The following is a 23,070-nucleotide window of genomic DNA, read 5'->3' on the forward strand; positions in this document are numbered from 1 at the left end:
TTCGAAATTTTAAATTTTTAAATAACCCTCGATACGCAACCTGGCGACCAATCACATTTGAGAAAAGCACGTGACCGACGCATGTTAATTCATTACAGATCGATTGGTAATCAATTTCCTCGCCTGCTATTTAACACTTTTATGGGTTTTATTTTTCTTTCGAATATCATTTTTCATAGTTCTTTTTAAAAAATCCAGAGCGATATGTTAGATTTTTAAACGAAAATCATATAACCGGAAGTTAGAGCTCTTGGCAGAATCGTAATTGATCCCCCTGTGGGGTGGCGTTAGGATTGAATGATTCTTGTTGCTAAACCACCAAGATTGTTTACATCGGACATGCAGCAAACCGTTGGGCCATTTCTCAGGAAGGAATTAATGATAGAATATCATCAAGAGCTGTCTTATGATTTGAGTTCTGTATTGTTAGAAAAGAAACAAGGTTTTTAGATGGCTTGTTCGGTCGTTAGTCCTGTACAACACAAAACCTTCAACAAGATGGCAAATCAAAACAGAACCTTTTTGATTGAAATCCCGAACGTGAATACAAAGCAGAAGGCAGAAAACCTTCAAGAAGCATTTGAAAAGTTTCGAAAAAGCAGACAGGTATGGAAACTCTTGGTTTTAAACACAAAGATAGTTTAAGATGCGAAAACCTTGTAGTTAATTAGTGTTGTAGTTATCATCAATCTCTTTATCGGTTCAACAGTTGTTCAAAACTATCGAGTACAATTCATGTATTCTACGATCATTTTAGTTCAATATTATACAGAATACAAGTAGAATTGTGAATATATATTCTTCTGGCTTCACAGGTAATGTAAATTAATTGTTCAAACAACGGTGTTTGCGTGATTATATCAACCTAAGGTGCTAAAATCATCATTCTTATGAATATTTTAGAATCTGGATTGTAAACAGTGTATAATAAAGTACTGATATATACTAGGATTAGTTATGCTAAAGTTTAACTATTTCTTTATAGCGTGAAATGAAAGTGGCAAGAATCATGGAAGAGAGAGCGTTGACACAGCGACAGGATGTGAATAGGATGAATGGACTGAGACAAACTTTTCTTGAAGGACTAAAGAAATACTTTGGGGTTCCTTATGCCAAGAGATATCATGACGAAAATTGTAAGTAACAGTTGACTCCCAAGGGCAGACCCATGGGTAAATTGGGTGGCTGGCTTTTTGCCACCCACCCCTATTTATGAGAGAGGAAAAATAGAAAAAATGAGGTAAATCTAAAAAGGAAGTGGCTTTCTAGCTAACAGTCACCCCACCTTAAAGACTCTCCTGGTTCTGCAACTGCTCCTGCGTCTGCTGCAATAATGTAATGTCAACATAATCATAATGAGTTTCCTGTTCTAGACATCCCACCCAAAGACACACCCATCAGAGTGTTCATATCGTGGCCATACAGGTTGTCTATCATAATAATGTTTTATTGTAATTAAACCTACTGATATGATTTGCAGCACCATATTATGATGCTCCACTGTTTCTTGACTGCTGTGGTCTCATTCGTCGAGTGTTGCTGGATCTGAAGGAAGAATTTGGCTTTGTTGTTGGAGGTGGCAATCAGGCATACATGGTAATTGAGAAAAGAAAAGAATGTAGATATTTACGATAGTAAATAATTGACCTTGGAACCCATCAAAATGTGTGCACCAATATTAAGGCAAACAGGCAGGCAGCATATTGCTTAATAGTTTTCAAAGTACTGTAAGTTGGGAAAATAATACATGCATCTGTTCATTATGATCATGCTTAGCACTCTTTGTTCTTCAGTATGACACACTGCCTGGGGATATCAAAGAACAAGTCGACATGAAACCTGGTGATTTGGTTTTCATATCAGCAACTTATTATGAAAAACCTGGCAAAAAATGTAAGTCATTCCAACACAGTCCCACTGTTTTAAATGTACCACAGGCACTTAATCATTATCCTTTATGGAAGAGGGTTCATGGAAGAGTTCAAATAATATTTAAATGGTTGCAAAAAGAGATTCCCTACATTTACAAATCATTGGGTTCCCTGTGGATAAATGTAACACAGGTATCCCATAGTACACCAGATACTAGTTTTATTTTTTTACTGATTTATTTTTCAGGGAAAAGACAGCGTCATGACATGGTTCATGTGGAGATCTGGCTTGGTGAGGGTGAAAAGACTATTGGTGCCAGATGGCAGAAAGGAGTGTAAGTATTTCCCTTGCTTTGAGCTCCATCTTTACCAGAATGGTCTTATTTATTTAGAATTAAGAAAAAGTTAACCCAAGTTCTTCAAGTTTTTGGTATGATAAATGAGAAAAATTTCACAGTACTGTGTTCCTATTTTAGGGTACAAGTATTTGACTCTTACAAGTTTGTGTCAAAAAGCTACTACAATATGAAATACCACTTTAAATCCATCGATACTTGGCTGATGGGGATTTGTAAAAGCTTTTGTCCAGAGCATCCATGGAGGTCATCTGTGTATGATCCAGGCAAGAAATCTATTTTTGCTGAAGATGAAGAAGATCAATGCCAGGCAGCTGAGGAAGAAGAGGGATCTACTGGTGAACAACAGCAAACAGATGATTTGTTGAGCCATGAAGAGCAAAATGAACCCTCACCTTCTGTGCGGATTAGTAAAGATGAGCAGAATCCAAAAGATGAAACCTCAACAATAAGCTGCAAGAGAATAGAAGATTCTCTCAATATTACAATTGAGCATCAATGTCTAATGTATGAAGAAAATGCTAAGAAGGAGTTTGAATCTACTTCAAGACGAGAGGAGGCTTCTGATCGCGACTTGTGTGATTTTGATCATGAACAATTACATAAACAATTATTTGATTATGACAAAACAAACTGTTCCTGTCCAGAATGTTGTCCAATATATCTTAACTGTATTCACAACCTAGGCAAAAAACAAGAGAATGGAACGATTAATCTAGAAGAAACGAGTTCCAATGATCTTACAAGTTCTTTAGAATGTTTTGAGGTCATTGCATCGCCTGAATGCCGCAGAGAAGTGGAAAAGAATATTTCCACTTGTCCCATTGAGAAAGTAGAATCAAATGGCAATAGTGGGTCATCCTCTCCGTCTAAAGATAGTCCCAATGAAGGTAAGACTTGGTTTGCGCAAATTGTTTGTTCATTGTATGGTATACCATGGCCTTGCATTCATTCTTCTCTTTTACTTCATACTTTTCTTTATCCGGCCATGGATCTCACAACCCTCTGCACAACGAACCTATGCGAAAAATATTGCTATAACCCTAAAGTTAAATTCTAACAAAAAGACTATTGATTTTAAAGGTTCAAACGGATCCCCTACGCGTGACAACAGTAACGGTAAAAAGAAAGGAAAAGATAGCCCGCCAAAACCTGTAAGAGATGGTGTCAAGTCGCGCTTGTGTCACTCGGGACGACAGCCTGCTTACTACGTCAGTCCTGGGAATGGAAGCTTCATGTAAGAAGACACTATGAGAACAGTGTTATTACAGTAATGTCACGTAGATATAGGATTCCCCTTGTATGATATATGAAGACGATTATAAGCAACGTTGCACCATTTTTATCTGATGACAAATAGCAATATCGTGAAAATTTCTACTCCTCGTAGAAAGGAGTGTTGACGCCAATGAACACCAATTGATTGAATGTGTTTCTTTTCTAGGGTTGAATCAACCTTGCAGTCGTTGGGTTGGCGAAAGCTTGAAGACCGATACGATGAATCCTTCAAACTAAAATGGGTTGAGTGCAAGAGTCAAATTGACTACAGCAACTTTAGAGAAGGTAAGGACAACACGTCGATGTTCTAACAAAAGGCTGGCGTCAAGCACCATTGTTAATGTATCAACGTAATCTTTCTTTTTTCAGGTAACCAGCTCGTTAACCACATTTCCAATATTGGTGTTCTTACAACCAAGCTTGGGTTACTGTGCAGCTTACAAGAATATGAAAGAGTATTGGATAAAATAGGATCGAAGTAAGTGAATGTTATAACGACAAAATCAAAATGACCAATCTGCCCGAATACTTTCCTCGATGAAGACCCATGTCAGTTGACTAAACCACGTGTTGGTCCCCTCCCATTACCTCCCCTCCCCAAAAACTACTGAACTGAATCCTCACTGGCCCAGTCCCCATAGGTCCGAGATGTCAATTTTGTATGATGATGTAATCATCTTTGTATTTATTTCAGGCAACGCATTCAACTAAGTGACTTCGTACCGGAAACAATAAGACTAACAAACACTACTGAAAAACAGAAGTTCCTTACTGAAGTTTACAAAGGTAGGTTACGCAGCTTGGGGATGAGATGAGTGATACAATTAGTACATGGAGAAATGTTTGGTGTTGGCGCCACCTGAGACGTCCTTCAAATAATAACATCATTTGCTTGAATTGTCTTTGCAGAAGGAGAAGTCTGGATTTGTAAGCCTATTGGACAGAATCAAGGCAAGGGTATTTACATGATCAACAGCTCTGCACAACTGCGGGATAAACTGCATCTTAACGATCAATATCAAAATACTAACAGTAATGGACGGCGTAGCAGTCAAGTTAGACCATCACCGGGTCGAATCATTCAGAGGTAAAAATGTCTTGCGACTCGCGAAACGAAACGCGATACGCATTAAGGGACCCTTACCATGTTTGATTTTAGCGCGCGTGCTTGTGGAATCTCCTTGGCTTTTAGTTTTTGGTTAGTCAAGAGTGCCGCTTTACGAAGGACTTTTATTTAGAAAAAACGCACCCATTTATTGTGTGATGTTTCCTGATGTTGAACTGAAAAACCTTTTTCGCTGATCCTATTGCAGGTATATAATGAATCCTCTTCTCTTGAATAATCACAAGTTTGACATCAGAGCCTACATGTTCATCGCCAGTACCAATCCCTATGTGGTCCTTTACCATCAGGGGTACATACGTCTTTCTTGTGTACCGTATTCACCTTACTCTGAAGAGGCTGGGAATTCGATTTTACTTGCTCATCTGACCAATCAGGTAGCCATACTCAACGATCTCTCATTTTTACCATAAGAAAGTCTTGTAGTTTTTCCCAAATTGATTCCTTTCGTTATCTCCAGAACACCATTGTACTGTTGTCCAGTCTATGTGAAGTATTGTTCGGCAATGTTCTGAGTTGCTGCGCACGTCGTGATCTGCAGGTGCGCAACGTTTGGAGCATCTCACCAACGATTACGCAATTCGTTGTGAGAAATATTTTATATTCTGAAGAGTTTGTTTCCCTTATTCCATATTGTATAGTACATCCAGAAGAAACATCCTTCATATTCAAGCATGAAAGAAGAGACTGTTTGGTCGTTTGAGCGATTACAGTCCTATATCGACGAACACCACACAAAAGAAAAGGGATTAGCAAAGAACTGGATGTTCACGACTTTTACTGTGAGTAGACATCTACTCTAGACTATATGACCTATACTTCAAGCTTTGACTTCTCTTATCTGGCTATCTTTCATTTTATAGAAACGAATGCAACAAATCATGCTGACATGTTTTCACAGTGTTCGGAAGAAGTTGCATCGAAGAAGTGGATTCTTTGATCTTCTTGGATTTGACTTCATGATAGACGAGAACTTCAAGGTAAAAAAATACATCACGCTAGAGCATTGTTTGGGCTTCGTGTGTACCTAGTATCTGTCAGTAAAACATGTTGTGTTTCTAAACAGGTTTGGTTGATCGAAGTCAATGTCAACCCATCACTGAATACCAACTGTCAGGTTCTCAAAGACGTTATTCCAACTATGGTGGACAGTACAGTGAGTAAGTACAACCAATCTCTCAGTGATACTCACTCTTTCCATTGATACAAATGAAAAGCTGGTGGACGTGGACGTGTGATAGTGTTGATGATATCACTAACGTCTGGTGCTTTTCGATACTTTATTTTAGGAATAGCTTTAGAAATCTTTGAGAAGGCAAAAAAGGGACGACCAGTTTTTCCCTTGGAAAACAAAGGTGACTTCATCGTATTGTACAATGGAGAAGGCAAAGGTTAAGATACCAGAAAGAATGGTGTGAATACCGACGTTTCTCGTCGTGCCAAAAGAAAGAGTAGGCAAGATGGATAAATACTAAGATGAACAAGAGAATACTGATACTAATAGATAGGAATTATATAAGCAATGCGATTTGTGATGGAATCAAATTTACAATTGAATGTCTGTGGCAATACGAGTGAGACTGAATCTTCGTGAACCGGTAAAGATAATTGTACAACAGACAAGAGCTTGTCACATCTAATCGTACTTAGTACATTGCAGTACTTAGTGTTCATTTGTCCCATTTAATCGATCATTTTTACGCATGTCATTCTTTAAGGGGTGGAGTCTAAAAGACTCATTATTACTTAGTACCAGTGTAGCGTGTCAAAAGGGTGAATTTAAGCAAGTTACTAGTGTAATTTGGGGTTGTGTTTCATAGTGCATAGCTGGGCGGGTGTGTTGTTACTATGATACCTGTGGTAGCCCAATCATAAAATGCGTGGCGTTTCTCCGTATTTTCTCGTGTCAGAAAATGCGAAAATTGCGCAATTCTTCCCATATATGGATTGGATGACGTGTCGATAGCTTCATATGCGAAATCACATGCAGGAATTGTTATTGTGGAATCGAATATGCATGTTCTTTAAGGATGTGGCCAAAAATTTATATCTTGAGCTAATGAGCTAATTCCATCATTGAATAAAGTTGGCGACCTTCAATTCCACGTGGTAGACTTTCATTGCGGAGTTTTACTAGTAAGTCATTTATTCTCATTCGTGTTCACTGGTTCAGTGAGATTAAACGAGACTTACCTGTAAGTTGAAGTTTGATTGTGATTCTATCTTGTCATCAGTCAGGAACGAAGGAGTAACATATGCAAACAGTGCAACTCAGTACCAATGGACGGATCTAAAACATTTTTTATCATCATTGTTAATTCCTTCGTTAAGCCCGATCAGTCCATTGGTACTGAGTGGCACTGTTTGAGGCAACAGGGCACTGATTTGCACGTCGTGGAGGAGAAGTTCCTGTATCAGCAACAGGTTTTTGGAAGACCGGCATATTAAAAAATATTGAAATCCCTTGCCGTAAATCCTCGAAGCTGACAAGATATCTATCCTGAAATCCCCACCTCCACCTCTACTTTGCAAACTCTAGCTATAATTAATATTCGAGAATGCGCATTATGCCACATCTTAATAGGGTATTTCACATCAGCTGTTTCGTGTTTTCTGCAGCACGCTGTACTAACAGAACTAGCGCTTGACGTTTCGCAGCTGTTCTATCCGCCAGGAAATCCAGTATGCGATCTTAGAACGAGAAAAGTGTTATGAGAAGCATCGCTTTTAAGACTCCAAATATTCCCTCTCCCCATCCCCCACCAAATACTAACAATGTGTATGAAAACGATGTCGCTTTGCGGTCATCGCGGGCGCAAGGGGTGAAATACACGCTTGCTCGCAAAGCATTCTGGGAAGAGCATTTCATGTCCTAACGGAGCGTGACTAAACACTTGACTAAACACTTGACTAAACGATGCTGAATCTCCTCAAATTGTGCTCTCAAAACTTTTAGAACTTGAAAAACTAGTATATTTATAATGTAGCTTTTTATAATCTAGCACTGATGATTCCTAGTACAGTAGTTTGTGTTCGTAGGATGGTTTGTAGTTACATTAGAATTACTAGGGCTAGATTCGCCACACTAACCAAACAGCAGCAGCTTCTGGTTGCTATAGCTTTTATCTTTATACTATTGGTTTATTTTGGTAAGTTTTTAACACTGTATTCGTATTACATGATTGAATAGCTCTTTACTTTAGCATAACTGCACTTCTATTGTGGCCACGTAAACAAACCACAGGAATCCCAATCATTGTCTTCAAACAAATCAATATGAAAATTGAGTTAACTCACTTAAAGTCAAAGATATCAATTGCTATAGAAATATTTTATCCCTTCTAGTTGTCAGCCTATGAATTGTTGGATCTCTTTTTTTCTAGGTTATTTTAATCTGAGTAAGAGAATATATATCAGTGTACTTCCAGTTGATAGAAGATCTGTGCAAAAATACTGCAACTTTCCAGTAAATTCAAATGGCGCTGAAGGATCTATTCCTGGTAGAGATGGTGATTTCCAGCTAGAGATGGTCCAGGTATTACTACGACATGGAGATAGGGCACCTTTTAGCAAAATACAAGGAATGGAAATAAGAGATTTGGATTGTTCAATGACACCACTTAATGACACAGTCAAGAAGCTATTTGATGGTTATCTTAATGTCATAGAGGACATCATTGTTAGAAGAATGTCTTCCAAAGTTGTTCCTCATAATCTAGTAACAAGATCAGAGATTTGTCAATATGATGGGCAACTGACAAAGAAAGGTTTCCAACAACTCTTTCATATTGGGCGGCACTTCAAAACAGCATACAGTAAACTGATTGAAAATGGAATCAATAACAATCATGTATATGCAAGGTCAACAAATACTGACAGGACACTACAATCTGCAGCTGCATTATTGTATGGATTTCTGGGAGAAAAGTCCATTAAAAAAGGTAGATATTATTATAGATTATTAGTAACTAATGGCCTTTCCATTGGTTTATTGGACATCAGACAGCTAGGTTGGTCCCTAATACTATGGACTAATAAAATCCAAAGGACGCCCAGGTGAAACATCTTGTCAAGATCATGTAAGATCTTAGGGATCCAAGATCTTGATGTGTTCAAGATCATGGCAAGATCTTAACAAGAACTTGACAAGATCTTTTTTGCAAGATCTTGTTTTGTTTCCATTTGAATTTGTACTTGCAAGTTCTTGACAAGATCCTGGCAAGATCATGTCAAGATCTTGACATGTTCTTCATCAAGATCTTGGTAACAGGCAAACAAACACAGACACGGTCAACTAGTTTATCTAGTCTCTACCATATCTTGGCAACATATATATTTGCTGCTGAATGCTAAATGTAACCTTGTCACCATCATAGTAGTTGTATTATACCCTTAGAGAGAAATATTCTCTTCCATTTTATAGGTCACATTGCCATTAGTATATCTCAAGATAGGTTTTTCAGGGACAATGATGATGGTACAGTATCTCCCTGTCCAGCTTATGAAAAACTAATGGAAAGAACAAAACAGTCTAAAGAATATCAATCAGGTAGTGCTGCAATGGAGCCTTTAATGTTGGAAATGTCCAATCTATTGATGGCTCCTAGAGAATCAATTAAAAATGTTATTGGGTAAGTCACAAGTACTGCATGATCTTGTACCATTCTCTATACTGGTCCTTCATTTCCCTTCGACCCTGCACTTTACTTTACTATCACACACTATACTCATCATGTAGTGACACAAAGATTCAACTTCTCTTCTCACCCTCCTCATTTATTTTCTGACCAATCCCTTATGTTTCAGTCTTGCAGATGCTTGTCTAGTCCATATTTGTCATGGATTACCTTCACCATGTACTGTAGGAGGATGTATTCCACAAGCAACAGCATTCAAACTGATTTCATATGCAGATTGGGCTTTTTCTCACAACTACAGCCAAGTGGCAGATATGATATCTCTGCCTGTGATGTCTCAGATTGCCTCTAGAATGGTTGATAAAGCTTCTTCCAAGACACCTGTTAAATTTGCTATATATGGTGGTCATGAAATCTCAATCATTCCTGCACTTATGTCACTAGGGATATTTGAACAAAGGTGGATACCTTACGCTTCCAGGCTCATCTTTGAATTTTGGAAAAAAACCGGTGTTATAAATGAAACCAAGAAAAATCAAAGAGGTTACATCAGAGTTCTTTATAATGGAGAAACTGTGACTTCAAATCTTAAATTTTGTAAAAAAAACCTTTTTGAAAATGGTGAACTTTGCCCTTTGGAGGATTTTCTTAGATGGTTGGGAGGTGGAAGAATCGAGGAACCTCAGAAAAGGTATGAAAAACTCTGTGAGCAGAAAGATTAGATTTCATTGAGGGAATTATATAAAAACTGATAGAGGTTTTGCACCATCACATGCAAGGTGGTCATGTTAGATGGCAGAACAATAAAATCAATTTATTTTTGGGAATTGAATTTTCTCACTGTAAAAAGATTGTATTGTTCCTGCCATCTAACATGGCTGCCATTAAGTAATGATGCAACATCTCTTTACTATCTAGACAATAATTAGGCCATGTAGAGGTAGCAAGTTTGCATAGATCATAGGATGGGTTGCTTGTGGTGCAAGGATTTTACTGGTTTCTAGTAACGTTCCTCCCTTGCTTTCCATAAGCATACAACAGCAGAAGTCTAAATGTATGACTGAACAATAGCCAGTGATGAGTCAAGAGTCCAACTGGCATGAGGAGGTACATTTGACTGGCCATTTTCCAAAACTCTATATAAACATAGAAACGGCCAATGTCTGCTCTTCAAAGTCTTGGTATTTATGTTGAATATTTATTTAATGTTTATAATACTGGTATGATATTTATTGGAATAGGTACTTATTTTTCTAGAGAATTGGAAGTAAGATTTTATTACCAAGAATGGAGGCAATAAGCCAAATGCATCCCGAGGGATGTATAGGCTTATTGCCGACGGTCAAGGTAATTATTTCATTTATCAATTGAGAAGGTTTTCTATCAAAATGTTGCTCATTATAAATGCAAAGTCTATATATAGTTATTAACTGGGTTAATAACGAACTATATATTGACCTCGCATTTATGAGGGTTATAACAAAAATAAAGCCTTGTGAATAACAAAGAAAACCATGTCAATTGAGAAATAAAGAGCAATAGAGCCTTCAAATCTTGACCATCACAATATAGAGGTTTTAGACTGTTCGTACAACCAGGTCCCAGGGGTTGACACATTAAGAACCAAGACACAAACAAGTTGACCTTACAGTCTTTTTAATCACAAATCATGCTTGCTAGATACATCCCACAATACAATAAGGTATTGGCTGGTCATGTGCTGGCCTCCATATTATATGGAAGTAAAATAAAATTACTTTACTCTCAGCTCATCTAACATGGCGGTTGTCACATGGCCATGCAAAACCTCCAGCAATTAATGGTTCAGTTATCATTTTAAGGTATAGTTAATAACATCAAGTGCACAATGTAGCAATACAACTGTCATTGTTGCTTATCTTAATTAAAGGTATTAAAACCTACAATTGTCTAAAAACAGTCTTATTTCATCATGATGGTTAAATATGTGCATGATTAACAGAATGGGTCAAACTACACGGTACTTGATTCACAGTAGATGATGTGAATCCTACATGGATAATTTGTCTTGTGGACTGTAGTTGTCATAGGTTCATATTTGAGTGTTCTAACATTTAGACATCAATTTGACTTTACCAAATTAAATTGTTGTGTTTAAGTTAACAAGGCAGTAATCAAGTGCCTGTCAGTTCAGAGACAAGCTAGTTTTGAAGTTCGTTTTTCAATCTGATTATGAGCAAACCTGCAACGTTGTGACAAAAACACTAATGGAAGTGGCATGCTTATAGTGGCATGTAAACATCACCCATCAACCTTAAAAACTGTATTTCTGAATGTGATTAGTTAGTATGCATTATCAATAGTAATTAGAAATGATCAATGATATATGATATAGAAATAAAAAATGATTAAAGTAATGTAACTCTTAATAAAAAAATTTAAATATAAAATAACAATACTAGAATAATAATCTACAAAACAACTATGTACTCATAAATATTATACATAACCAGTGACACAAAGAATGCCTTAACCTAATGATGATCATGGCAGTAGCAGTACTGTAAGATCTACAAACAGTGGGTATCATCTCTCTCCCAGCTAATGTGATCAACTCAAACAGTATATTAAGCTGTTGATAAGCAGTATGCTTGTCACTTGGTGCATACTGTGACCAAGGAAACATTCAGCTAAGATTCAGGCTGCATTAACTCAAGATGATACAACCCTCCCCGCTAATAAATCACAGTATAGAACACACTTTGTCATCCTGGAACAAATACAAAATGTTCTAGTTTGCTAAGCTTAGTTAATTAAGTGTATGGTATAGTGTATGCATAAAATATCTCCTGTTCTTAGCTCAACTTCCCTGCTCTACTCAAACTTTAGAAGAAACTTGACAACTAAAAATATGACTAGTAAACAAAAACTAACATCAAGAAAACTCCACCTTACAAAAGCAACAAGATACACTAAACATTAACATTCTTACTATTAAACATAAACTTGCCAAATCATAAAACAAAGAACAATAAACAAAAAGGAATAGTTACTTTGGGGGGGGGGGGGGGGGGGGGGGGGGAGGGGGAATCAAACAACTCAATTATAAAGTTTGAGCAAACAGACAAATATCTGACCCTAACCCTAAACCCCAAGGGTTTAAATGGCTCCCTCATCCCATTCCAAGCTCTGCTTAGCCTCTTGGTGATCTTCATCATCACTTTGACCATGCTCAGAATCCTTATCTTCATTCAGGTCTAGTTCCTGGAACTTCTGCAGTGGGTTAACAGTTATACGTACTCCACTCAGACCTGTGTCATCCCAGTACATCTCTTCTTTCTCTGCTGCAGTTGCATCTACTTGAAGTGTCTTTGCTGACCTGAGGATATCAAACACACATTGGTACATGCTCTAATGCAGCTGCAATCAATATCAATATTAATTACTACACAAACAAAATTCACTGAAAATGCTTTGACTCCCATATACTTTTGCTATACTTATACTATGTACAGTATACTCACTTTCTAAGTCGATAGACTCCAAATATCACCAAAACAATAAAGACTGATGCGCTGCAGATAATGATAACAGCCATGATACCAGTAGACATGGAGCTTGTCTTGGATACAGCCTTATCTTTGACAGACACTGCACCTGGTAATTCTTCTGCACTCAGTGTTTCTTTGATTGCTTCAAGGTTAAATGGTCGCAATTCCCTTGCCCTATGGAGAATGGACAATTCCAGTCTCTCTTTATCACTCTTGAATCTACCATTCTGATCCGACACAGAGATCTACAAAAACAAAAATATATGTAAACATTACAATATCATATACAAACACTTTTCAGTACAAAAGGAGGGGGTACTTGGAACAAGGATGCACTTTTCTGTCCTCTTGGGCTACCTGTGGGTATTACTGCACAGAGGTGATCTTGGAACTCTGCAGGTTTGACGTCATGTGTAGCTAATATACTTACTGTGAATGTATGATGCAGGTACTCGGATGCATTTGGGTTGACATAAAACATCTCTCTGAGCACTTCTTCATATGTCTTGTAGTTTGCAATGCCTCTAATGATGATGCCATCTTCATTCATGAAAGCCTTAAGCTCCAGATCATCAATGGTCGATCCTCCATTGGGCTGCTTAGGGAAGTTGAATGACTCACTCTTAGTGAATGGAGGAGTGACTTTGACTACTGCCTGATCCAAGAGTTTTACATTATTGACAGGAGAATCTGAAGGTTGGCAGCCCTTGTAATCAATAGTCAAGGTACTACACACAGGAACCCCAATCTCCTTGAGGTGCTTCAACTCTACAGCATTATCAGCACAGCCCTTCACAGTGATGACAGGTTTATCGTTCCTCTCAATGCGAATAGTGACTGTGATTGGCTGCAAGGCCTTGTTTTCTTGCATTGGTAGAATCTTAACCTTGCGCACTCCCAGTGTTGGTGTAAACAGCTCATTCTGATACTCAATATTTTGCAGGATGGTTTCAAACTCTTGTGGTTTTCCTCTGCCATAAACTTTCATGGTGTTTGCACCAACCAACTCAGACTTGAATCCTTTAGGTAAGGGAGTATTGATATTGATGTGTTCACGACAACCAAACATGCAGCGAATAGTCTGTAAATGAAATATTATTGTTTGCGTTCATTTATCAACAAAAAATCCAAGGTTAAACTCAAACAAAAAGCACAACAAATAGAGCACACAAAAATGGAATAGATTCACAACGATCTGCACACTGCTGTAAGAAAGACTACTTTTAACTTCACCTTAATTACATATTTTGGCCACATATAATACAAGTGATAAGTATACTTACTTGCTCAGATGTTGTCTTTTTGGGTCTAATACTCAAACCAGACAGAGATCCATTGAAGAACTGGGTGTATGAATTCTCTTTGCCAAGCCAATGTGCCCCTACTACCAGCCGTGTTGGAATATGTGAGTTGTGCATACGATAGTTGGAATCTGTGACAAAAGATGGTTCAGCTTGTCCATCCACAAACAACTTAACATGACAGCCATCGACAACCACAGTCAAATGATGCCACTTCATGTCAAAGATCTTTGGTTTGTAGTGGAAATCAGACTTGCAGTAGTCATCTCTGCTGCCACGGTTAGCCTCCAAACGATGAACTACGACTAGACGGTTCCTGTTCTTGAGGATTGCAAAGTGCATTCTGTTGTGTGTTTTCTTGTCTGTTTTAGCAACAATAATTTGCTTTCCTTTTTGTGCTGTGGTTTTTATCCAGGTACTCATTGTGAACTGTTCACCTAAGTCTTCAGGGATCACTTTATCAGGTATGTCAGCCACAGTCTTGCCATCAAATACAAAGGTGTTATCATCTAGAAAATAAGCCATAACATCAATGATAAGAAAAACAAACATTTGATATCTGAAAACGTTTAGTGATAAATTTGTCCACATTTGCATGAGTTAGGGACAAAACATTTTTATCGGGGGGGGGAGATACAAATCCCACTTCCCCTCCCCTCCCCCTCCTCCAAAAATGGTCCCTAATATTTTTCATTATGAAAGCAAATACAGTAAAACTATTAAAATGTGTCTTACCTTCCTCAGTTGGCAGATGTTTTGTCCAGTCTTGGTTCTTTTGAGGTTTAGGTAGAATGTCAATGATGCCACTAGCACCACACAGCTTGTACAAACCAGATGCTTCATAGTGCTGGCGGTCACAACCTTTACCAGCATTTGTCTCCAGTTGAATGAGGGCAGAGAAATTTGCCTGAGCCATCTTCTTTGAACATTTGTTTAGCTGGATGTCAGGTGCTACATTTGCTTTGCCAATGCACTGTGGAATAATGATGGTTGGCATGGATGGGCCTTCAACACCTGCAAACAAACAACCAGGATGGAAATTAGTTTGACAAAGTAAACACCAGATTGATATGTTCTGCAGTAATATGGGCCTTCATTATGCTGCAGCCATGTCTATTCTCATGACAATAAAAACCCTTGTTTAACCCCTATAAATTTATTCTCAAGCAATTGAATTGCAAGGCTAAGGGTGGCAAAATCTATTGTTTCAGTCAACATGGCTTCCACTTGAGCAAGGCCACTAATACCAACAACAATTATTACTGTATTATCACTTGAACAGAAATTATTTTATTGGAATACAAATAAATTGGATTCCACTGCCTCATTTTACTGCTGTTAGAACGTACTTTATTGATACCTCATATCTTACCAACTTGTGTATATTTTGTGTTAGTACCATGTTTCTTATTCAAACCAATCAAATTGATTAATTAAAGAGTTAACCCTATAAATTCATGTAAACACAATCTATCAAGACATTTCTTACCAAGTTCACAGGAATCTCTAATGTTAATTCTAACATGGGCACTTTTGGTTGACATCTTCCCGCCACAATCAATGGCAGCAACTTCAAAGGCACAGTAGTTTGGAGCCTCAGGTCCAAGTGGCTTGTCTAAGCTCAGCACACCATCTTTACTTATCTTGAAGGGCACATCCAGTGTCTTAATGATGTACTTACAGATAGAACCAAATTCATCCCCAATGTCCTTGTCCTCAGCATTTACCTGAAGATAACAAATATGTCTAATGATTTCATGCAATAAAGTATGAGGGTAACCTTCACAAATAAGAAACAATATTTCAATTTATTTCTAAATAAACCATAAGCTCACTTATAGTACACTCAACAAAATTACTCGACTCTGATTGGTCGAGAGGAGTACAATTATAGCGTTAATTGTACTCCAGTAGGAGTAGTACCGAATTCAATTCGCTATCGGAAACACGGCCAAAACAATGTTAACTGCGACAAAAAAAAAAAAAAGGCATAAAAACTAATAAGAACTAATCTTTTTTATGCATTTCAGTTGCCGTGATGGACTGCAAATCGGCTGCCAAATAGACAAAGATGAAAGGCGTCGCTTCGCATTTTTTACTGAAATTTTGTTGAGTGAACTATAAACAAAAAATCGCATGATCTTCTCGTACAATTTGGAATTAATAGACACTCGTAATGTTTTGAAAGTTCTTTAATTGCACTCGCCTAAAGGCTTGTGCAATTACAAGAACTTTCAAAACATTACTCGTGTCTATTAATTTCCAAATTGTACTCGAGATGGTGCGATTTCCTATACTAATTTTTGCTATCATTACTAGAAATTTACCTGCAAGATCTTTTCATATGTCCTTCCACGTTCCACCACATGAGAGTAATAATCACTTGTGAATTCTGGAGCAAATTCATTTGCATCTACAACTCTACACTTGACTGAAGCTGGCTGGGATGAGTGGGATGGATCTCCGCCATCCCAAGCTTTGATATCAAATGCAAACCAGGTCTCCTTCTCTGCATCAAGGTCTCTTGTTGCCATCACCTCCACAGCACCATCTTTAGTCACATTAAACACAAATGGTATTTCTTGCTCAACTATTTCAATGCGTTTCAGCTTTCCTGCATCACTGTGATCCTCATCACGGATACGAATAGGAGGAAGAATACTTGCCTTTCTTGTGTTTTCAGTAACAGCGCAAATGTAATTACTATCCTCAAACTGAGGAGAGTGCTTGTTCATGTTCATAATATCAAAGCGCACTTTGGCATAAGCAACCTCATTGGATTTTGAAGAAGTTGCTTTGATTGTTAGTTGACACAACTTGTTTTCGTCAGTGTTCAAGGGTTTGATAAGCCAGATATGTCCCTTGTCATCTATATGGAATGGAGATCCCTTTTCTTCAATGGTGTAAGATATCTTGCCATCACCCCCAGTTGCACGCACATGCAATACTGTGGCATTAGTTCTGTGATATTCACTTAGTGCTTTTGCATACTCCAACTGTACAAACTGCAAAGGTTCTGCAAAACAAAACAAGATGCATTAAAACTGGGTTGCCATGACTACTGGTTTACAGTAGGTGTCCTTAAATCTGTCTTTAATTATATTTAGTGTAACACAAAAAAGTAATTTAGGAACATGAGCCAACTGCTGGCTTTGATCTAAAGAAGGGAAACCAGCAAATCATAAATATTTCAGAAAAAAACAACATTTCACACAGTGAAGATCAATAAAAATAAATATTATATGAAGATGTATGTCTAGCATTTGTCTTAATATTACCATTATTGTCTAGTCTGTAAGAAAAGAGTTAATTAGAATCTCATCTCTGTATGAGACCACTGTTACTAGCTGGTGGTTGGTGTTAACGACCAAAATTATGGATCTATAAATTTCATTGACCATATGCATGCTTTAAAATACAGCAATCAACTGTGATGATGCTTTCTATCTTAGATATGAAACATATTCATGATACTAACTACTTAATAAATGTCTCAAGGTTATACCACAACCTACAACAAAAATATATCACAAGAATTCCCCCCCCCCTTTTTGTAGCTAAAATGGTTTGGAATCAGCTGTTACAAGCCTGGACCAAAGTTACTAATATGAAAATTGTTGATTATATTCTGTTTGTAACCACTAATATAAATCTTGAAGCCCTAGGGGAATATTAACTTTTGTTATTATTTCTTTTGCGCCATAAATATTGTCTTTCTCAAAAAATAAAAAATGATATGCAGTAAACTACAAAATATTTAGTGAGCCCTTCTGAACCAATGCTCAACATCAATAATTTGATAAAACAATAATAAAAACCTTGAAGCAAAAAATCGAAAATATCACACCTAATATATGTAAACTTCATCAGTTTTCCTACATGGAAGCGACTACTTTAGTGATTCGCAAAGTAATGAGCTTTTAGAGTACTTCCTTCCAATGAAAATTAGATAAAAGTGTATTTACCGAATAAAAAAATAAGGCAATAATCATGACAAAACACGTAACACAGAAAAACTTTCAGTATTTTGTGAGCAAGGGAAGTACAGGAATTTATAATCCAAAATCAAACGGAAAAAAAACAAAGACAAAATAAGCGGGCTTGTCAAAAACAATTAACTACGAATCTTCACAAAACAATATTCTGTTTTTCTTGGAAAATCGCAACTAAATGTTTGGTGTTTAGAATATCAAATGAAACACAACTATATACATTATTCGATCTTTAAAATACATCAAAAACAAGAGGTATAGTCACATTATTCATCTAAAATGAGTACTGAGGTAGTTCAATAACAATAATTAATGAACCACGGAATGCAAATTGCTTTAGCGCGACTTGTGGCCAATATTTCTCCACCAATAGTCGACAGTTTTTTGCGAAAAAGCGACGAAAATTCGTTTCAACCCTTCAAGTCCCAATCTTAAATAAACTTTCTAAAGCAACTCTAACGTATGAAGACTTATTGATAGTCAAACCGGTGAATAATCGATGAAACGTAGTGGCGATGACTAATATACTAAGGAATTGACAAGCATTTTCAAGGGGGTAACCCTTATTCACATCAGCTACATTTTCGCTTACTTTAGGTTTCAGCGCAAACTCTTAAAACTTAATAGCTTAACTTTCATGACAATTACACGACTGCAACTGGCAGAAAATAACAAAATTGCCAAGGAAAACAACAACAAAATAGATTTGCTAGAAAGCGTCTTTCGAGCGTAACGAACCAACATACATAACGACAGCTAAAATCGGCATGTCGCAAGTATGGAATCGGTAGATTTTATGATGCCTAACTCATCAAAAATAAGCCTTGGTGATGAAGAAAACATTAAGGATAAAAGGACCTTAAATCGATGGTCAAAACCCTTATAATTTTACAGAGGAAAGAGAAGGCAAACAAATGTGAAGATGAGTAAAAAACACAACATCGATATCTAAGTCCTTACCTTTAGAGCGTTTCTTTGCCTCTCCTTGCTGTAAAGTCACAGCAATTATACAAAGGATCGATAGTACGAACCTTAGGGACATATCGTCTATCGAATATTATCAAAAAACTACCATTAAAAGTTTAAAAAACTGTAAATATTTCAGTCTCGATATTCGAGCCGCGAAACTCGATCACTCGTTCGATTTCACCTTCTTCTTCTTATCTGCGCATGGGGTCTGACGTCACTTATCACGTGATCCACCCTACCGCACATAATAAATTAATGATATATATTATGATAATTAATCTCGCCCACAGCCAAACATCTTTTATGAGGGTTTTCTGTCTACACTTGCAGAACTTCGCGTGTTTTTTCCTAATATTTATCTTGAAAAATATGAGAATGTAAAAACACATTCAAAGAGAAAAAGACAAAAATACATTCAAAGAAAATTTTGACTTTTATCTATTGGTTTTTAAATACATTCCCCATAGTAGATATAGCATATTACATTTCTTTAATTACTGTATTTTCAAATGCTATAACTACTACTACTATACTAGGTGAATGGACTGGAAAAGGGTATATCCCTATTAGAAGTTTATTGGTTTATATAAATGTGTCATTAGGGGAGGGGAGGGGAGGGAGGCAGGGTTAGTATCAAGATACAGCCTAATACTTTTATAGCAGCAGGGGTGGCAGAAGCTAAAAATCTTTGAGGGGGCACTGCAAAAATCTTTAGGGGGGCACTGCAAAATCTTTGGGGGGGCACTGAAGATTATATTTAACGCTATGTGATAATTACAATGTTTTGTTTGATTGCAGACGCATGTGCCGTAAAACAATGACTAAGAACCAATATTTTTGGGGGGGGGCAGGCCCCCCCAAAAAATTTGGTAGGGGGGCACATGCTCCCCCCCCCCCCCCCCCCTGGGCCCCCCGGTTAATTTTCTGAGCAGTTAAACTTTCACCACACAAGTTTCATAAAATGTTAATAAAATAAACCAAATGAAAGAATTTTCCCTTTTTTTTAATTGTACCAGTCTTCATTTCAAAACAGACGATGCAGCTTATTGATTATATGTTCAAAATTATTTTCTCATTTCTAGCGCTTCTTTTGTTACATGCAATATTTATTGCAAATGTTTAACTCTTTCACTCTTATGATGCCCAACCCACATAGAAGTCAAAGGGTTAAAATATATATTTAAAAGTAGTGCCCTAGATCTTTATGTACAATTATCAAATTCATTAATAATTCATGAGGAAAACACAATAGAAATCACGACCGTGAAGAGTTCTGTAAATCAGATACAGAATCGTGTTCATTTGCATAAACTTTAGCTTGGATTTTCTTGGGCAGATTCACTTTAATTTTGAAAATTTTAGTGAAACACAAAGGAACTAACCTAGATGTTTGATAAGCAATCTACAGTATTCGTGTCCGTGTTGTATCCGATATACAAACTCTCAGCTACGCCTCGAGTTTGTATATCAGATACAACACAGTCACTCATACTGTATATATTACATACATAGAAATATCAAAATTGATGATTATCAAGCAAACAAAGTTAGCAACTATGATTCCATAATTTTCTAATCCTAGTTTCTAGCATCGGACACTTGAGAACCAGCCATCTTAAGAAGACTATCACCAGCTCCTTTGAAAAACATAAGTAATAAAAATCAGTAAAAGCTTATAAGTAAAACAATCATATAGCAGATTTTATAGACCTTTTCAGCTTGGGCATTATGTTTTCCCATTTCTAAGGCTACGTTTTTTCTCTCTTGAGAATATGATTCTTTGTTTGAGTTGTATCCAAATAACATACTCTAGGGTATGACATGCTTAGTTAACATGGATGGAAAAATATCACATGACACTTCAATGGCTTCCCCTCTCAACCAATTAAAACACATGAAAATACACATCATCCAATCAAAACACATAATGTAAATACACACCATCATGACATAATTTTCTAAAGTAAAGACATTAGAATAAATGCAATATTGCAAATATTTACCTATGTTCTCTGATACTTTCTCAAATGAACTAAGAGCAGCATTGGAATTGGCAGCCAAGAACTCAGATTCTTGTGGTTTAAGCTTATGAGAGAAAAGGCAAAGAAGGAGAATGGATAAGCCTATCAGAATACATTCCACTGCTACAGGATATACCAAAACAGACAACTGAAAAGTACTAAGCCAGCTGGATTGCCCAGTATGTTATATATGAAATAGCAAAGGCAAAATTGAATGTTAAAGATCAAAACATTATGTCTTACCTGTTCTCCTAACTTTCTCAGTGCAGTTAGTATTTCTACGGCTTGTTGGGTATATACAGCTTGACTTAAATGACCTGTTTTTAGATCCCTTTGCATCTGTGGGTCCAATGCAAATTTATACATATTTACTAGGTTTACAGACATGGTTTTTTCCCTCACAGCATTACTACATAACATGTAGTAAGTAACGAAAAATACTGAAAAAGTTCATTATGAAATAACCCTTATCAACCTCACTTTCTGATTGGTTATATTTTTTTAAAGAAATAAAAATCTTGCTTGCTAACTAAGTGCCATAATTATTCATAATACACTTGGGAATCAAAAGAAAAATCAAGAATATGTTGGAAATCAGTCCACTATGTGTTGTGTTTCTCCTACACTTTCCCCATGTTCTGCTAATCCCCATGTACTTTATGACTGTACACAGCACATGCACCCATTTCCTATTTCTGCAACATATGATGCATGGATATAATGAACTACCTCTGCTAATCTTTGCCGTAACTGACCAGGCTGCTTCTTGGCAAACATTCTAATGACTTCAGGAGTTTTAAATGCCTCACTTATAGCTGCTTGTATTGCCTGTTGAGTAAATTTAACTGAAATCATTCATTTAAACTTTGATTTGCTCCAGACATTATTTTATATGAATTAAACCTGGGGCTATTAAACACAACAAGCGCTATCAGGGTCATAGCAAGGGACAAACAATGGGGGCACCCCCCCCTCCCCCCAATATTTTTTCAACTGCTTTAGCTAATTAGTTAAAGCTTACTTCAAAGTGCACCCAAATGGAAACAGAACACCTTTTGTAGCACACCAGCTAAGTTGACCAAGTTGTCATTTTCATCATTTATTGTAAGTCACTATTTGTAAGAGAATCCAAACATTTTAATTTGCAATCATAAATCCTGTGGGCAAATAATCCAAAAATGGGTGTGGTGCAAATGAACGTTTATCTGTCTTTTAATATCTATGGGCGTGACTTGAGAGTCCGAGAGCCAACCTCCCCACCCCCAATATTTTTGACCTTGCTATAGCCGTGACTATATGGGGTGAGAGAGACTTGTAGCTTGTACTTTCATCAAGCTAAGTTACTGAGAGTAATTAGGAAAGTAATTCATACCAGTTGCATACTGTTTAGATCATCAACTAATGTCATATCACCAGCAAGCATCTTGTCGAGTGAGGTTTTGAACTCTTTCATCTGTTCTAGGGTTTCTTTTTTTGTTTCTTCGTATTCATCTTCATCAAGGTCTTCCCTGTTTTAAACAAAATGCAATGAAAATAACTAAAGTATTATCAGTGATAAGATACCAAAGTTTCAAGTACACATTTAAATCAAAGGAACTTTCATAACAATCTGCCCTGCATATTAAAGAACTATCTAGGTGACATCGCCTAAAATATCGAATGACTTCCTCCGATAGAGACACAAAAAATATCACAGGGGCGAAACTTTGAGATCTAGATATCGATACGTGGTAGAATCTGTATTAGATATTTACTAGTACACTTGCCTGCATTCTTCTAGGTCGGTAAGCTGTGCAACCAGTCTGTCCAGCTGATCTTCAAGATTCTTTTTAAGTTTATGCGTCTCAGTCTGTCCTCTAGATGACATTGTTATACTCGAGGCTTTCTTAAAGTTATTCTATTGTCTCTTCCTTCTTTTTCGCCTTAAATAAACACAAGTTACAATGAAAAACAACTTTTACGAAATCTGTTCTATTTGACCGTGTGGACTGG

The 23,070-nt window shown here is 37.0% G+C and overlaps 4 protein-coding genes across 4 annotated transcripts; 2 read left to right on the forward strand and 2 right to left on the reverse strand.

Moving 5' to 3' along the window:
* The first annotated feature begins 188 nt into the window (after positions 1-188).
* On the forward strand, positions 189-6,827 carry LOC116291427 (uncharacterized). Its single transcript, XM_031698601.2, has 16 exons — positions 189-606; positions 986-1,136; positions 1,481-1,596; positions 1,794-1,893; positions 2,119-2,206; positions 2,348-3,117; positions 3,311-3,464; positions 3,672-3,790; positions 3,875-3,983; positions 4,200-4,291; positions 4,415-4,592; positions 4,819-5,005; positions 5,270-5,410; positions 5,492-5,608; positions 5,695-5,788; positions 5,918-6,827. Exons 1-16 carry the CDS (start codon positions 451-453, stop codon positions 6,022-6,024), a joined length of 2,679 nt encoding a protein of 892 aa, XP_031554461.2. The 5' UTR covers positions 189-450; the 3' UTR covers positions 6,025-6,827.
* A 690-nt stretch (positions 6,828-7,517) lies between these two features.
* LOC116291369 (2-phosphoxylose phosphatase 1) lies at positions 7,518-12,316 on the forward strand. Its single transcript, XM_031698538.2, has 5 exons — positions 7,518-7,777; positions 8,012-8,569; positions 9,052-9,259; positions 9,435-9,956; positions 10,297-12,316. The coding sequence occupies exons 1-5, from the start codon at positions 7,636-7,638 to the stop codon at positions 10,334-10,336; spliced, it is 1,470 nt and encodes a 489-aa protein (XP_031554398.1). The 5' UTR covers positions 7,518-7,635; the 3' UTR covers positions 10,337-12,316.
* LOC116291367 (calsyntenin-2) lies at positions 12,315-19,247 on the reverse strand. Its single transcript, XM_031698537.2, has 8 exons — positions 19,049-19,247; positions 16,424-17,112; positions 15,586-15,823; positions 14,832-15,110; positions 14,079-14,605; positions 13,226-13,876; positions 12,769-13,040; positions 12,315-12,623 (listed from the first exon to the last, which is right to left on the reverse strand). The coding sequence occupies exons 1-8, from the start codon at positions 19,128-19,130 to the stop codon at positions 12,404-12,406; spliced, it is 2,958 nt and encodes a 985-aa protein (XP_031554397.2). The 5' UTR covers positions 19,131-19,247; the 3' UTR covers positions 12,315-12,403.
* Positions 19,248-20,044: 797 nt separating this feature from the next.
* Positions 20,045-23,055, reverse strand: LOC116291430 (protein LZIC). The gene is made up of 6 exons (XM_031698603.2): positions 22,845-23,055; positions 22,451-22,586; positions 21,808-21,906; positions 21,322-21,417; positions 21,061-21,142; positions 20,045-20,694 (listed from the first exon to the last, which is right to left on the reverse strand). The coding sequence occupies exons 1-6, from the start codon at positions 22,943-22,945 to the stop codon at positions 20,636-20,638; spliced, it is 573 nt and encodes a 190-aa protein (XP_031554463.1). The 5' UTR covers positions 22,946-23,055; the 3' UTR covers positions 20,045-20,635.
* Positions 23,056-23,070: the final 15 nt, after the last annotated feature.

This window comes from Actinia tenebrosa, unplaced genomic scaffold (genome assembly GCF_029948245.1).
Source record: "Actinia tenebrosa isolate PJP-AT-01 unplaced genomic scaffold, QUT_ActTen_1.0 PGA_scaffold14__42_contigs__length_11649687, whole genome shotgun sequence".
NCBI classification, from domain to species: domain Eukaryota; kingdom Metazoa; phylum Cnidaria; class Anthozoa; order Actiniaria; family Actiniidae; genus Actinia; species Actinia tenebrosa.

Bases quoted from the DNA above. Each gene is read 5' to 3' on its own strand.
- LOC116291427 (XM_031698601.2), top strand. From the start codon at position 451: ATGGCTTGTTCGGTCGTTAGTCCTGTACAACACAAAACCTTCAACAAG. The intron at 3,984-4,199 runs GTAAGTGAATGT...TATTTATTTCAG, and splicing joins TTGGATAAAATAGGATCGAA to GCAACGCATTCAACTAAGTG. The intron at 4,593-4,818 runs GTAAAAATGTCT...ATCCTATTGCAG, and splicing joins CCGGGTCGAATCATTCAGAG to GTATATAATGAATCCTCTTC.
- LOC116291369 (XM_031698538.2), top strand. From the start codon at position 7,636: ATGATTCCTAGTACAGTAGTTTGTGTTCGTAGGATGGTTTGTAGTTAC. The intron at 7,778-8,011 runs GTAAGTTTTTAA...CTTTTTTTCTAG, and splicing joins TATACTATTGGTTTATTTTG to GTTATTTTAATCTGAGTAAG. The intron at 9,260-9,434 runs GTAAGTCACAAG...CTTATGTTTCAG, and splicing joins TCAATTAAAAATGTTATTGG to TCTTGCAGATGCTTGTCTAG.
- LOC116291367 (XM_031698537.2), bottom strand. From the start codon at position 19,130: ATGTCCCTAAGGTTCGTACTATCGATCCTTTGTATAATTGCTGTGACT. The intron at 17,113-19,048 runs GTAAGGACTTAG...TTTGTTTTGCAG, and splicing joins GGCAAAGAAACGCTCTAAAG to AACCTTTGCAGTTTGTACAG. The intron at 15,111-15,585 runs GTAAGAAATGTC...GTTTGTTTGCAG, and splicing joins TAGAGATTCCTGTGAACTTG to GTGTTGAAGGCCCATCCATG.
- LOC116291430 (XM_031698603.2), bottom strand. From the start codon at position 22,945: ATGTCATCTAGAGGACAGACTGAGACGCATAAACTTAAAAAGAATCTT. The intron at 21,143-21,321 runs GTAAGACATAAT...TTCTCTCATAAG, and splicing joins TGAGAAAGTTAGGAGAACAG to CTTAAACCACAAGAATCTGA. The intron at 20,695-21,060 runs GTAAATATTTGC...TGTTTTTCAAAG, and splicing joins GAAAGTATCAGAGAACATAG to GAGCTGGTGATAGTCTTCTT.